The 14,047-nt window shown below is 41.9% G+C and overlaps 1 protein-coding gene across 2 annotated transcripts in view; it reads right to left on the bottom strand.

Moving 5' to 3' along the window:
- Window positions 1-14,047, bottom strand: part of DDR2 (discoidin domain receptor tyrosine kinase 2) — a 388,089-nt gene that overhangs the window by 124,326 nt on the left and 249,716 nt on the right. For both annotated transcript variants that reach the window (XM_073592847.1, XM_073592848.1), the window contains exon 7: window positions 7,287-7,470. In XM_073592847.1, coding sequence (XP_073448948.1) covers window positions 7,287-7,470 — 184 coding nt within the window. The remainder of the gene's footprint in view (window positions 1-7,286; window positions 7,471-14,047) is intronic.

Below are 14,047 nucleotides of genomic sequence, written 5' to 3'. Positions count from 1 at the left end.
TCTAGATATGTCTTTATAAAATTAAAAATTTATTAAACTCGGAACTCTACACAAACAGACAATTTGTACACCACTTCACTACAATGTTTGAAGATTACTATGTACTAAAATATCTGTGTGCTAAGTATATTATTTTTTTGGTTCACATAGGGGAAAAAAGACTCAGCCAAGATGAACCCAGTCCCCCCCAACCGAAAGAACATAATTGGGAAATCAGCCCAAGCCCCACTGAGGATGTGGAGGAAGGAGAGGTGGGCGACATGGGCACCCCACCAGGTGAGTGTCTGACACACCACCTTACGGTAATCTATGTATGGCTGCATATTTTGTGATGAAAATTTTTAACTCTATTTTAGGTGATCTGGTTGTGCTTGACTCAAGCAACAGCGCCACCCCCGAGGATGTTTCGGAAGTATGCGACATGGGCACCCCACCAGGTCAGTGTCTGAGACACCAGCTTATGGTAAGGTAATCTATGTATGTCTGCATGTTTCTAAACACATCTTTTTTTCAATTTTAGGTCCGAGTGAAAATTTTACAACAGACAGTGCCCAACGACTAATTGCTCAAATAATGGCCTGGAATGGGGAGATTGATCAAATGCGGAATCGGCTGGATCGTATGCAGCAGGAAATGAAGGACATGATCGATGTTTTGGGTCGAATCTAAATGCTCTTTTTCAACCCAAAAAACATCGATCATGTTCTTAATTTCCTTGTTTGCTGACCCCATTCTGGGCCTTCTCTTTTTTATTTGGTCTAAATTATATGCCTGTTTAACTAAAAAATAAAAAAATCTTAAAAAAATAGAGGCCTGTTTTGAAAAAACAAAAAAACAAAAAACATAAAAATAGAGGCCTGTTTTCCAAAAAAAAAAAAAATTTTCAAAAAATAGAGGCCTGTTTTTAAAAAAAACATAAAAAAAAAATAGAGGCCTGTTTTTAAAAAAACAAAAAAAAACAAAAAAGAGGCCTGCTTTTAAAAAAACAAAAAAAAAAAACAAAAACAAAAGAGAGGCCTGTTTTTAAAAAATAAAAAAAAAAAAAAAAATAAATAAAAAAGAGGCCTGTTTGTTAGAACCCCCAAAAAAAATTATATAGTTAAAAAAAAAAAAAATGACCTAATTATATTGTTCCAAATTTGTAAATATATAGATTTTTTTTGACTATCAACATTTTTTACAAATGCATAAGTGAATGTATACAGAATATTAAAACATCTGTTTAGTAATTAACTAAATGTGTGGTTTGTTATTTCAATGCTCATTTTCAGTTTGTTTAAATTTAAAATATTTGTTTACAGTGACAATGATGCTTATTTAGTCAAGGAAAATACACTTGCTCTACCATAACCTAGGAGAAAGCCAAAAAGAAAGGCAAGCAATACATATAATTCAATATTTCATCAATATTTTTTATTTAGAGAAATTAAATATCCTGGGGCATTGCAATGGCCCCCCTACCCATAAAATAATTGACATATTGATCTCGAACTTGACGGGCACTTTGGGGGGCCAAGCCAGTACAGAAAGTATCCAGCCCCGTCAGATTGTCACTAATAAGTCTGGCCTCAGGCCCAACTGGCACAATATAATTTGTAGAATGTTTTGTTTAAAAAGTTGTGCAGGATGCAGAACGCTAAAATGATGAAATTAAGTTTGTATTCCGCCAAGTTTATGGATGTCTGAAACAGGCGGAACCGGCTGGCCAGAATCCCAAAAGCATTCTCAACAACTCTTCTTGCTCTGGCCAGCCGGAAATTAAAAACCCTCCTCTCCGGGGTGAGGGTTCTTTGGGGGAATGGCCTCATGAGGTGCTTGCTCAGAGCGAAGGCTTCATCTGCTATGAAGACAAAGGGGAGTCCTTCCACGTTATCCACATCAGGTGGCAATCCCAGGCCACCACTCTGGAGACGCTGGCAGAACTCCGTCTGGGCAAATACTCCTCCATCCGACATCCGGCCATTCTTCCCCACGTCCACATAGAGAAATTCATATTGTGCCGACACCACCGCCATTAAGACAATACTATGGAACCCCTTATAATTAAAATAGTATGACCCCGAATAGGGTGGTGGCACGATGTGGACATGTTTCCCATCTATAGCCCCTCCACAATTGGGAAAGTCCCAACAGGTGGCAAAATGGGATGCCACAGTCTGCCATTCCTGTGGCGTTGAAGGAAACTGGGGAATCAAACAAGAAAACAAAACTCAGTAATTTAGAAAAGAACATTGCAAGAACATTATACACTTAAAACATTATTGTCCAGCATCAGTATAACATTAAATACTTGAAATCTTCTTGAATAAATAATATGGAAAGGCACACTTATCAGATTGCTCACCCCCTCTGATGGCACATTGTTACATTTTAGGGGGTGGTGAAATTAGAAATTAAAAGTTTAAGGACACGCAGGGTTTTATTGACTAAAGGCTACAAGACTGTGCAGTTTAAAAAGTGCAGTTGTCGCGCTCTGCAAGTGCAGTTGCTCCACAGCTTAGTAAATGAGGTAAGGTAAAAAGGCTTCATGTTGCAAGGAGTACCCAATCACACGCAAGGGCAATTAATACAAACACTTTGTGGCTTGCACATGATTGGATGATGGAAATCAGCAGAGCTTCTGCTCATTTACTAAAACCCTGGAGCAAATGCACTTGCAGAGTGCAAATGCATTTTGCAAAGTGCAACATATATTTGCTTTGTAAAAATCAACACCACAGAACATTATAGCAAATTATTAGGGGGGGGTTTGGAAATCTAGTTAATGACACACACACTATTTGGATGGAGTTTAGGGGGGGAGGGGTTTGGAAATCTAGTTAATGACACACACACTATTTGGATGGAGTATAGGGGGGGTTGGAAATCTAGTTAATGACACACACACTATTTGGATGGAGTTTAGGGGAAACAAAATACAATGCAGCTGACTAAATACATTCAAACTGAGTAGACTAGGTGGATATGTGCCCAGCATTGTATGCTGGGGAGGTTAGTGAAGGCAAATATACGTGCATGACAAAAAAGAACAGGAAAAAATTACAGCATGCATGAGGAGAAAAAGGGGACATTCACACTATATTGCAATGATGGTAAGGAGTGTTTGAGTTAAGAAATACATTACATTATCAAAGATTAAATAAAATAACATGTGATGCTAATAAAAGAAAAAATTCTTACCTTAATATAGTCCTTCTGCATGACCTGAATGATGGCAGAACAGGTCTCTGGGATAATGATACCCAGAGCCTGGGGGGAGATGCCTGTCGAGAATTTCAAGTCCTGCAGGCTTCTCCCTGTTGCCAAGTACCGCAACGTGGCAACTAGCCTCTGCTCCGGAGTGATGACTTGCCTCATGCAGGTATCCTGCCTGCTGATATAGGGGGTCAGCAAAGCCAACAAACGGTCAAAAACGGGGTCTGTCATCCGGAGAAAGTTCCTGAAATCCTCAAGATTATTCTCACGGATCTCACGGAGCAATGGCATGTGACAGAACTGGTCACGCTGGAGCAACCAATTCTTGGTCCATGAACTCCTCCTCGCCCTGTTCATGGACTGGTCTTGGGCTGAAGAATGAACTACAGCACCAAGCACATACAATGCATGAGCTCTACGACGAGTACGTACAGGTAACATGGCTTCAAAACGGTCGGCTGGTCAGAACGCACTTAACAGAACGCACTGAAGAACAGCAAGGCCTGTGAAGAGCGACCTGAAAATCTGGAACGAGCGGACAATAAAACAAAGATTTCTCAATGCCAACTGACCAAACGCACTGAAAAGCAGATACAAACCTCACAAGCACAGACTGAACAACAGTTAAAACGAACTGAAAAATACGAGTCTCACAAGCGCGAATCGTCTCTCACCAAACTTCTGCTAACACGAGATAAACACGAGATTAGCAGAAGGAGCCGAACGGGCTATTGAACTTCCGTTTTATAGTCTCGTCGGACTTGGTGTACGTCACCGCGTACTAGGCTGTCAAACTTTTGTGTGATCGTGTGTAGGCAAGTCTGCTCGTTAGAAAGTCTGCCGCAAGTCCGCCAAAAGTCCGCCGAAAGTCTGTCGGACGGGCTGTCGGACTTTTGTAGCCGAAAAGTCCGACCGTGTGTACGCGGCATAACTTGTAAATACTGCAGCTGCCTGCGGTACTATACTAATAGGATCAGAAGAACACCACTAATTTTCTTCAGGTAGCTTTAGGTGCACACTGTGCAGAGGACGCACTACACTAACTTGTAAATACTGCAGCTGCCTGCGGTACTGTACTAATAGGATCAGAAGAACACCACTAATTTTCTTCAGGTAGCTTTAGGTGCACACTGTGCAGAGGACGCACTACACTAACTTGTAAATACTGCAGCTGCCTGCGGTACTGTACTAATAGGATCAGAAGAACACCACTAATTTTCTTCAGGTAGCTTTAGGTGCACACTGTGCAGAGGACGCACTACACTAACTTGTAAATACTGCAGCTGCCTGCGGTACTGTACTAATAGGATCAGAAGAACACCACTAATTTTCTTCAGGTAGCTTTAGGTGCACACTGTGCAGAGGACGCACTACACTAACTTGTAAATACTACAGCTGCCTGTGGTACTGTACTAATAGGATCAGAAGAACACCCCTAATTTTCTTCAGGTAGCTTTAGGTGCACACCGTGCAGAGGACGCACTACACTAACTTGTAAATACTACAGCTGCCTGTGGTACTGTACTAATAGGATCAGAAGAACACCACTAATTTTCTTCAGGTAGCTTTAGGTGCACACTGTGCAGAGGAAGCACTACACTAACTTGTAAATACTATAGCTGCCTGTGGTACTGTACTAATAGGATTAGAAGAACACCCCTAATTTTCTTCAGGTAGCTTTAGGTGCAGAGGACGCAGTACACTAACTGTAAATACTGTAGGTGCCTGTCTGTGGTATTAATAGGATCAGAAGAATACCACTAATTTTCTTCAGGTAGCTTTAGGTGCACACTGTGCAGAGGACACAGTGCACTAACTGTAAATACTGTAGCTGCCTGCCTGTGGTATTAATAGGAGCAGAACAACAGCAATTGTCTCCAGGTAGCTTTAGGTGCACACTGTGCAGAGGACGCACTGCACTAACTGTAAATACTCTAGCTGCCTACCTGTGGTATTAATAGGATCAGAAGAACACCACTAATTTTCTTTAGGTAGCTGTAGGTGTACACTGTGCAGAGGACACAGTGCACTAACTGTAAATACTATAGCTGCCTGCCTGTGGTATGAATAGGAGCAGAACAACAGCAATTGTCTCCAGGTAGCTTTAGGTGCACACTGTGCAGAGGACACAGTACACTAACTGTAAATACTGTAGCTGCCTGCCTGTGGTATTAATAGGATCAGAAGAACACCACTAATTTTCTTCAGGTAGCTTTAGTTGCACACTGTGCAGAGGACACAGTACACTAACTGTAAATACTGTAGCTGCCTGCCTTTGGTATTAATAGGAGCAGAACAACAGCAATTGTCTCCAGGTAGCTTTAGGTGCACACTGTGCAGAGGACGCACTACACTAACTGTAAATACTGTAGCTGCCTGCCTGTGGTATTAATAGGATCAGAAGAACACCACTAATTTTCTTCAGGTAGCTTTAGGTGCACACTGTGCAAGGGACGCACTACACTAAATTGTAAATACTGCAGCTGCCTTCGGTACTGTACTAATAGGATCAGAAGAACACCACTAATTTTCTTCAGGTAGCTTTAGGTGCACACTGTGCAGAGGACGCACTACACTAACTTGTAAATACTGCAGCTGCCTGCGGTACTGTACTAATAGGATCAGAAGAACACCACTAATTTTCTTCAGGTAGCTTTAGCTGCACACTGTGCAGAGGACGCACTACACTAACTTGTAAATACTGCAGCTGCCTGCGGTACTGTGCTAATGGGATCAGAAGAACACCACTAATTTTCTTCAGGTAGCTTTAGGTGCACACTGTGCAGAGGACACACTACGCTAACTTGTAAATACTACAGCTGCCTGTGGTACTGTACTAATAGGATCAGAAGAACACCTCTAATTTTCTTCAGGTAGCTTTAGGTGCACGCCATGCAAAGGACGCACTACACTAACTTGTAAATACTACAGCTGCCTGTGGTACTGTACTAAAAGGATCAGAAGAACACCCCTAATTTTCTTCAGGTAGCTTTAGGTGCACACTGTGCAGAGGACGCACTACACTAACTGTAAATACTGTAGCTAATAGGACTAATAGGATCAGAAGAACACCAGCAATTTTCTTCAGGTAGCTGTAAATACTGTAAAAACACCTGCCTGCCTGTCAGTATTAGGAAGAGAATAACAGGAACGGTTCTAGCTAAACTAAATACAGTATATATATATATATATATATATATATATATATATATATATATATATATATATATAAAACACCTAGGATGTATATATATATACAATACACTGTAAGTGCAGCTAACTGACTTGCCTGCCTACTTTATCTAACTTAAATGAAATTACACTGTCTCTCTGTCTATCTATCTCTCTCTCAACGCCGGAACACACTACACAGGGCCGCCGTGCAGGCGGCCTTATATAGTGTGGGGCATATACTAAACCCCCTGAGCCATAATTGGCCAAAGCCACCCTGGCTTTGGCCAATTACGGCTCTCTGTACAGATGGCGCTGTGATTGGCCAAGCATGCGGGTCATAGTGCATGCTTGGCCAATCATCAGCCAGCAATACACTGCGATGCCGCAGTGAATTATGGGGCGAACGGCCCATATCGTTCTGAATTCGGTGAACGACTGAACATGCGTTCGATTCGAACACGAAGCGCATCCCTGCTCCTGACAATCACAGCGATACCACTTATGTATACATAATTTGTTATTTGTACCTGTAGTAAACTGATTTACAGCACTCAGAGGTTACCAGAGCATATATGGTCTTTAATGGCACTGGAAAAATGAAATCTGTAGTGCAAGAAACTTGTTTCAGCAACACTGCTGGAAAAAAAAGCTCACGTGAAATGGCATTGCCAGTGCATTAGAAAGGTGGATGGTTGTGGAAGCAGCATAACAAACTAACTTTAATATTACATAACTAGTAGCAATAAACTATATGAGACCGTATATATAAATAAATGCCATTTACGGTCACATTTATTTGATGCGGATATTATTATTATTATTATTAATAATAATACTTAGTAGTATTAATAGTACTTAGTAGTACTTAGTCGTATTTTTAATTTTACCAAACATCCATGCAATTTGACTTTACAAACCTTCATTGTTGTAAAATTTCTCATTCTGTCAAATTCAAACATTATTTCCACATATCCATTGGAGAAACTTTCATTGCTCCACCCTACGTAGTCATATCCAGGCCACATATGATATTCATGAGTCAAAGTGAAGTCATCAAGACCGGAAACACCATCAGTCAGCTGGCCAAGTCCTTCCATCATGCTGACATAAAAACAAAAACAGAATAAATATAATCACTTACTATGTTTATATAGAGAGTTTTTAATATACCGTACTATACGTCAAACCCATTACTGCAGTGATTCAATTTTTTTTTTTTTTATCCCAGGAGATTTTTATTTGATCAAATCTTTTACTCTCCACTTAGGGTTATAACTATTTAATGTTTGGCATAATGAATGTGATATACGTTACTAATCTGCATGTCTGCTTCACCAAACTTTTATTTTAGAAAATATTCAATACAATCATTATCGAATTAATTGTAACTCATTTGTGTTTCTTTATATTTTGTATCACCATATTCATTTAGAAATAGCTTTTTTAAATTTATTTATCGTTAATTTACAAAGCACTTTTTCCTTGTCAAAAGAAGTTTATTGAGTATACAATGTTATAAAGATACATAAAGTAAGTTTACAAGGATCTATAAAGTAAGCTCATTGTTTTACAGTAGGGTTTATATAGGTAAATATCATGAAATTTCAAATATTAAACATTGGGTTCACGTAAACCTAAATTAAATTAAAGATATATATCATTTCCTTAGTTACTTTTGTAGGTATTTAAATGATTTATACCTACTATACATATTGTTTACAAGTAGAGTGTATATAGGTCAAATAAATTCTGATAATGAGCTTTAATCGTAAGGTGGAGAAAAGGAAAGAGAAAGAAGAAAAAGGGTTGAAAGGTAGAGGTATGGTCCACAAGGTTGTCCCGCTCGTCAGTTTATTATTCTTTTTAGTTCTCTTTGAAGCCTTATGCCCCGTACACACGGTCGGATTTTCCGATGGACATTGTCCGATCGGAGCGTGTTGTCGGAAATTCCGACCGTGTGTGGGCGCCATCGGACATTTTCCATCGGATTTTCCGACACACAAAGTTGGACAGCAGGAGATAAAATTTTCCGACAACAAAATCCGATCGCGTCAATTCCGACCGTGTGTGGCCTGTTCCGACGCACAAAGTGCCACGCATGCTCAGAAGAAATTACGACACGGGACAGCTCGTTCTGGTAAACTTAGCGTTCGCAATGGATACAGCACTTTCGTCACGCTGCAATGTAAAAAATGGTTTAATACAGCGCACTCTCTTCTTCTTTATAATGTGACAAGAATTAAGTAGTTTTGCTGCTCATATTCACACACACTTCTCACAAAGTTTTATTTGTGTTTTTTTAGTGGGATTCCCTCAATATATTGTTATTAGTTGTCACATCTGACAGTTTTATATTTTTTATGTTTTTTTTTTTTGTTTTTAAGCCTTTTTTTTTCTTTAATGTTTGGATTTTTTCCAAGGCTGATCTTTGTTCAATGTTATTTTTATTTTTACTCCAGAATATTTTTGTGTGTGTTTTGTGTGGCAAGTTACCCCAACACCATTGATATCTTTTATTATTTAATCTCCATGAGATTTTTTGTTGTTGGTGTCCCTTGTTCATTTCACATTGTATATTAGAAATGTACCTGAATCCTCACAAACAAACCATCATTTTTGAAGTAAAACACATAGGAGAGTATAATTCAAAACAAAAATCCTTTATTAAGGGCTCAGAACCAAACAAAGAGGAAGGCAACACTGGATCAACAGGAGAAATTAGTGAAGCCTGGGACCCCCACGGCAGACATCAATTCTTAAACCTCAAAATTGGTGGCCTGAGGAGTCCATATGTAAGGGAGGGCAGTCTGGTCCGGGATTCACAGAGATCCGGATAGCAGCAGATGACATCAGTGTCCCCAGGCTGTGGTACCACAAGAGGCTGCATCTTTTGGCCGACCAGACTGGATCCAGGGTCCTCACTGTCTGGTCTTCCTTTCACACTTCCTTCCGGGCTGTGGCTGTGCAGTTGGAGATGTGGCAGGAGGAGGAGTAGGACCTGGAGGAGGAGTAGGACCTGCAGGAGGAGGAGGAGGACCATCGCGAAGGTGTGTTTGAGGTGTAATTTGGCCCCTCATACCTTTCGCCAGAGCCTCTGATATGAGGGCCTCACACATGGCTTTTTGGCCCTCCTCCATCCTCTGCATTTTATAGGCTATGAATGCAGCAATGTTCTCCTGCCTGGTGTGTGGTGCTCCCAGGACCTCTGTAGCCCTACAAAAAAATCTGATAGCAGCCTCCTCTGGGGTACTCCTCCTACTGCCACTTTCTGTTTCCAGGGGGGGTGGAGGGACCTGCAGATCAGCCAGCCGGCTCGGCCTGGCCACCTCCTGGCTGAGACTTCCCTGTGTATGAAAAATGGACATGGTTTTAGTTTTTGCATCATCAATCACAATCATAAATTAGTACTCCCAACTAACATCTAGTTAACATCATTGATTGGACAAGCAGAAATATTTAGAGGAATGCTATACCTGGCTCAATCTGGGCTCCTCCACATGTGGCCTGGAAGGCCCAGGTTGGGCGTCAGAAGCCCCAGCTGGGGGGGAAGGAAGCGTGGAAGGAAGACTGGAGAGTGATGGCCTGGGTTCAGTCTGGCCTGCCAGAAAGTGCAGCCTGTCGTAGTACAACATCCTGGGGACATAGATGTCATCTGCTGCTCCGGATCTCTGTGAATCCAGGACTTTCTTGCGCTCCCTCAGATATGTGCTCCTCAGGCCACCAATGAAAATCTTTAAAAAAGTGATGTCTGCCGTGGGGATCACCTGCTTCACAATTTCACACAATTGCTCCAGTGCTGCCTTCCTCTTTGCTTGGTTCTTGTAATGGGGGTGTTTAATCTCCCACAGACAGGGCAGCTCCCTTAGCATCTCTATGAAGACTGAAATGAAGTCCTGATCTTTCAGTACCATATCCATGTTCACTGCAAGACACAACACAAGACAAAGCCTAATGTCACACCAAACTCTCCTAATCTTGTTACAATATAGGCCTCAATCTATAGAAGCAGTATAGGCCCAAGTTTGTCTCTTACCTTCGTTCTTACGATCGCCGCGTTCAATGCTCCTTCCTCCGCTCACAGATCAAACGTAATACGCATGCGTGTTACGCTTTATATACACTGCGCATGCGTGTAACTCCGCCCGCCCCTGACGTTCTTTCTAGTGTATTCCCCGCCCCTTTTCGTTCGGCGCAGTGGGGGAAGAGCATGATGGCGGACATACAGCAGGTGCGGGCTAATTGTAGCAACGAGGAGGAGGAGGAAAGGGCGGATCCAGGCACGTCCCGATCCAGAAGGAGACGTTTTAAGGCCACAAATATGTCGTTTGGGGAGATGTTGGAGATGGTCGACATCATGAGGAAGTCCCGACTATGACGGAAAATATGGGCCTTACCCCAACCCCAATATCCGAAAGGCCAAAATCATGGCGAAAGTGGTCAGGAGTCTAGAGCGGAATTTCGGGGTACGAAGGTCTAAAGATCAGCTCAGGAAGCGGTGGTCGGACCTGAAGTTGAGAGAGCCAGAGCAGTACCGAAAGATCCGGAGAGTGCTGCAAAAAAGTAAGTAGTTGTGCTGTGTTCCTATTCTTTCTGTCTTTATTACGTTCGTTCTGCTCCATATGCTTTGATTAGTTGTAACGTTTCCAAAGGTCAGCTTTAATGTTCATGGGCACATTATTCGTTCGTATCAAACATTTTTCTTTCGGCCTCTAGAACACCATTGTTTAGGCCATATGCATTTTCACACATTTTTGGGGGCCTACTTGGATGCCAAATATTTGTTTGTGTAGATGGGTTTGTTACTAGAATGAAATGCAAACTAGATTGTGTGTAAGGAGAGGACACTGAGCAGCTGTTTTCACATCTGGACACTGGAGCACTAGTGTGGGACACAAGAACACCATTTTTATTAGGGGGCCACACAGGTGCTCCAGTGTATACTATAGGGGGGTCTCCATCTGTGAAGCTTGTACCAAACAGGTAAAGTATTGCAGCTTGACAAAGGGCAATAAAAAATATACATCTTGGAACTCGGCTAAAATAGACAATTGTACCCCACTTCCAAGCAATGTTTCCTATTTCTATAGTTCTGCCATCAAATATCTGTGTGCTAAGTATACCATTTTTGTTTTACATAGGGGAGAAAAGACTCGGACACCCCTCATCCCAGGAGACCAGAGACCCCCCCTCTCTGGAAGAAGGGGAAATACCAACCCAAGAAGCTGAGCAGGAGGAAGAAGAAGACGTGGTGGAGATTGGCACCACAACAGGTGAGTGTCTGCGACCACAGACTCAGGTAAAAGAGATGGCTGGTGGCAGATTTTTGAGACCTTTTTTTTTGTTCTTTATCTCTTTTTAGGTGATCGTGATGTGAGGGATCCAGAACACTTTACATCTGAAAGTGCCCAGATACTGATCGGGGAGATCATGGGGTGTAATCTCCAATTGCAAAACATACATCAACAAATCAGTGATGTTATTAAAAAAAATAATAACATCATTGATGTTTTGGGGCGAATTTAAACCCCACAAAATCACCTGTTTTATCGTACCAAACTTTTTTCAATGTTTAGAAAAGCCAAATTTGGAGGATGCACACAGTGTGCCAACATGTGCTATCTGCCATCACGGGAGATCAATGGACGCGTTTTGGGGGGGCAACCCCTTCCTCAATTATAAAGTAGCGTTGAGGAAGGGCTTGCTCCCCCCAAACACGTCCCTTGATCCCCCATGATGGCAGATAGCACATATGGACATTTGTAAATTGGTGTGCATCTTCCAAATTTGGCTTTTCCAGGGGTGATTTCCCCCCATCTGAACGCTATATCAAACCCAGTTCCTAAATACTGATGTCTGATATAGCCTTCAGGTTTTACCTAATGTGAACTTTGTAAGTTCAAGTTTTTTGGCTTTCTTGTTGGTTTTACACAGGCCTGTTTTATCTGAAATGGATATTTTGATTTTTCATAATGCTACTGCAAACATTGTTATACAACAAACATGTTGGTTTGTTTTAAAAACCTTTGGTAAATGCGCATGTGATTGTGCAGGTATAAAAAAGTGCCTTACTCAAGAATGTGTGGATTATTGTCTCAACACTACAACACTTTTGGGGTGATGTAATTGTTGTTTTATGCACAAATGGGGGTTTCCTAAGGGCAAATCCTCTTTGCACTACAAGTGCAGGTTCAGTGCAGTTGCAAGTGCACTTGTAGTGAAATGTGTTTTTGCATTTAGGAAGTACCAGCCAACACTGTTTTTTATAAGGTTACCCAATCACGACATTTTCTGCACTCAACACATTTCTGTCAGGGTCAGCTAAAACAAACACAAGCAGTAAATGTCCACCAAGAATTTCTTTTGGTTGTTTTTTATTTGAAAAAGGTGTCACATATTGTCTGGCATATTGATAGCCCCCCTACCCGCAAAGAACTCCAGGTATCGTAACCGGACATCACGGGCATTCAGGGAGGGCAAGCCAGGACGGCCGCTTTCAAGTGCCGTCATTGTTGATGTATTTGGGATTCCGGCCTCAGGCCCAACTGAGCCAGCATAGTTGGCTGAATGTTTTCGTAGAAAATTATGGAGAACACAGCAGGCAAGTATTATATGGTTCAGTTTATACTCCGCCATATGGATGGGTGTCATAAATAATCGGAACCGGCTGGCCAGGATTCCAAATGTGTTCTCCACCACTCTTCGGGCTCTGGCCAGCCGGTAATTAAAAACCCTCTGTTCCGGGGTGAGGGTCCTCATCGGGAATGGCCGCATCAGGTGGTCCCCCAGCGCAAATGCTTCATCAGCAACGAACACAAATGGGAGACCTTCAACATTGTCCTCTGGAGGTGGCAAGTCCAAGCTGCCATTCTGGAGACGCCTGTAGAACTCCGTCTGGGCGATCACTCCACCATCGGACATCCGGCCATTCTTCCCCACGTCCACATACAAGAAGTCGTAATTAGCCGACACCACCTCCAACATCACTATACTATTAAACCCCTTGTAATTATAATAGTACGACCCCGAGTTGGGTGGTGGGACGATGTGGACGTGTTTCCCATCAATTGCCCCTCCGCAGTTAGGAAAGTCCCACCGCTGGGCAAAGTGGGAGGCCACAGTCTGCCATTCCTGTGGCGTGGAAGGAAACTGTTGAGGAAAAAAAATAAACATTACTATTTTTTCACAGAAACCTGGCAAGCAGATTAGACACAAACATTATGGGTCAACCTCCAGATAGCATTTATTAAGGGGAATTTAACAACAACAAAGTATAAGGTACACCTATCATATTCCCCCCCCCCCTCTCATGGGCCATTTCTAACATTATAGGGGGGGGAACTCTTGGACAGGTAACCCTCTTCACTTCATTGAGAGATGAATGCCTAAATACAGGGTATTACTTGGAACAGCCCCTCCTTAGTTACACTATTGGCAGCCCACTGGACAGGTAAGAAGTGTCATAATACAAAGATATAAATACACACTGTACACATTTGAGCACATTTGGACATTCTGCTATTACCTATCAAGATCATAATAGGATACAAGAACTTTAAACAGTTCCATTGGAAAGTATACAGGCAGGCCCTTGCACTACATGCTTTGGGGAATTCATCCATAAATCTGAGCACTAAAGAGATGGGTATAGTGTGTATGGGTTTGGCAAAGTCAGCAGATA

The sequence above is a fragment of the Aquarana catesbeiana genome, linkage group LG07 (assembly GCF_042186555.1).
Source record: "Aquarana catesbeiana isolate 2022-GZ linkage group LG07, ASM4218655v1, whole genome shotgun sequence".
In the NCBI taxonomy this organism is placed as follows: domain Eukaryota; kingdom Metazoa; phylum Chordata; class Amphibia; order Anura; family Ranidae; genus Aquarana; species Aquarana catesbeiana.
The sequence above is the reverse complement of the archived record's forward strand: the minus strand, read 5'-3'. Positions and strand labels throughout refer to the sequence as shown.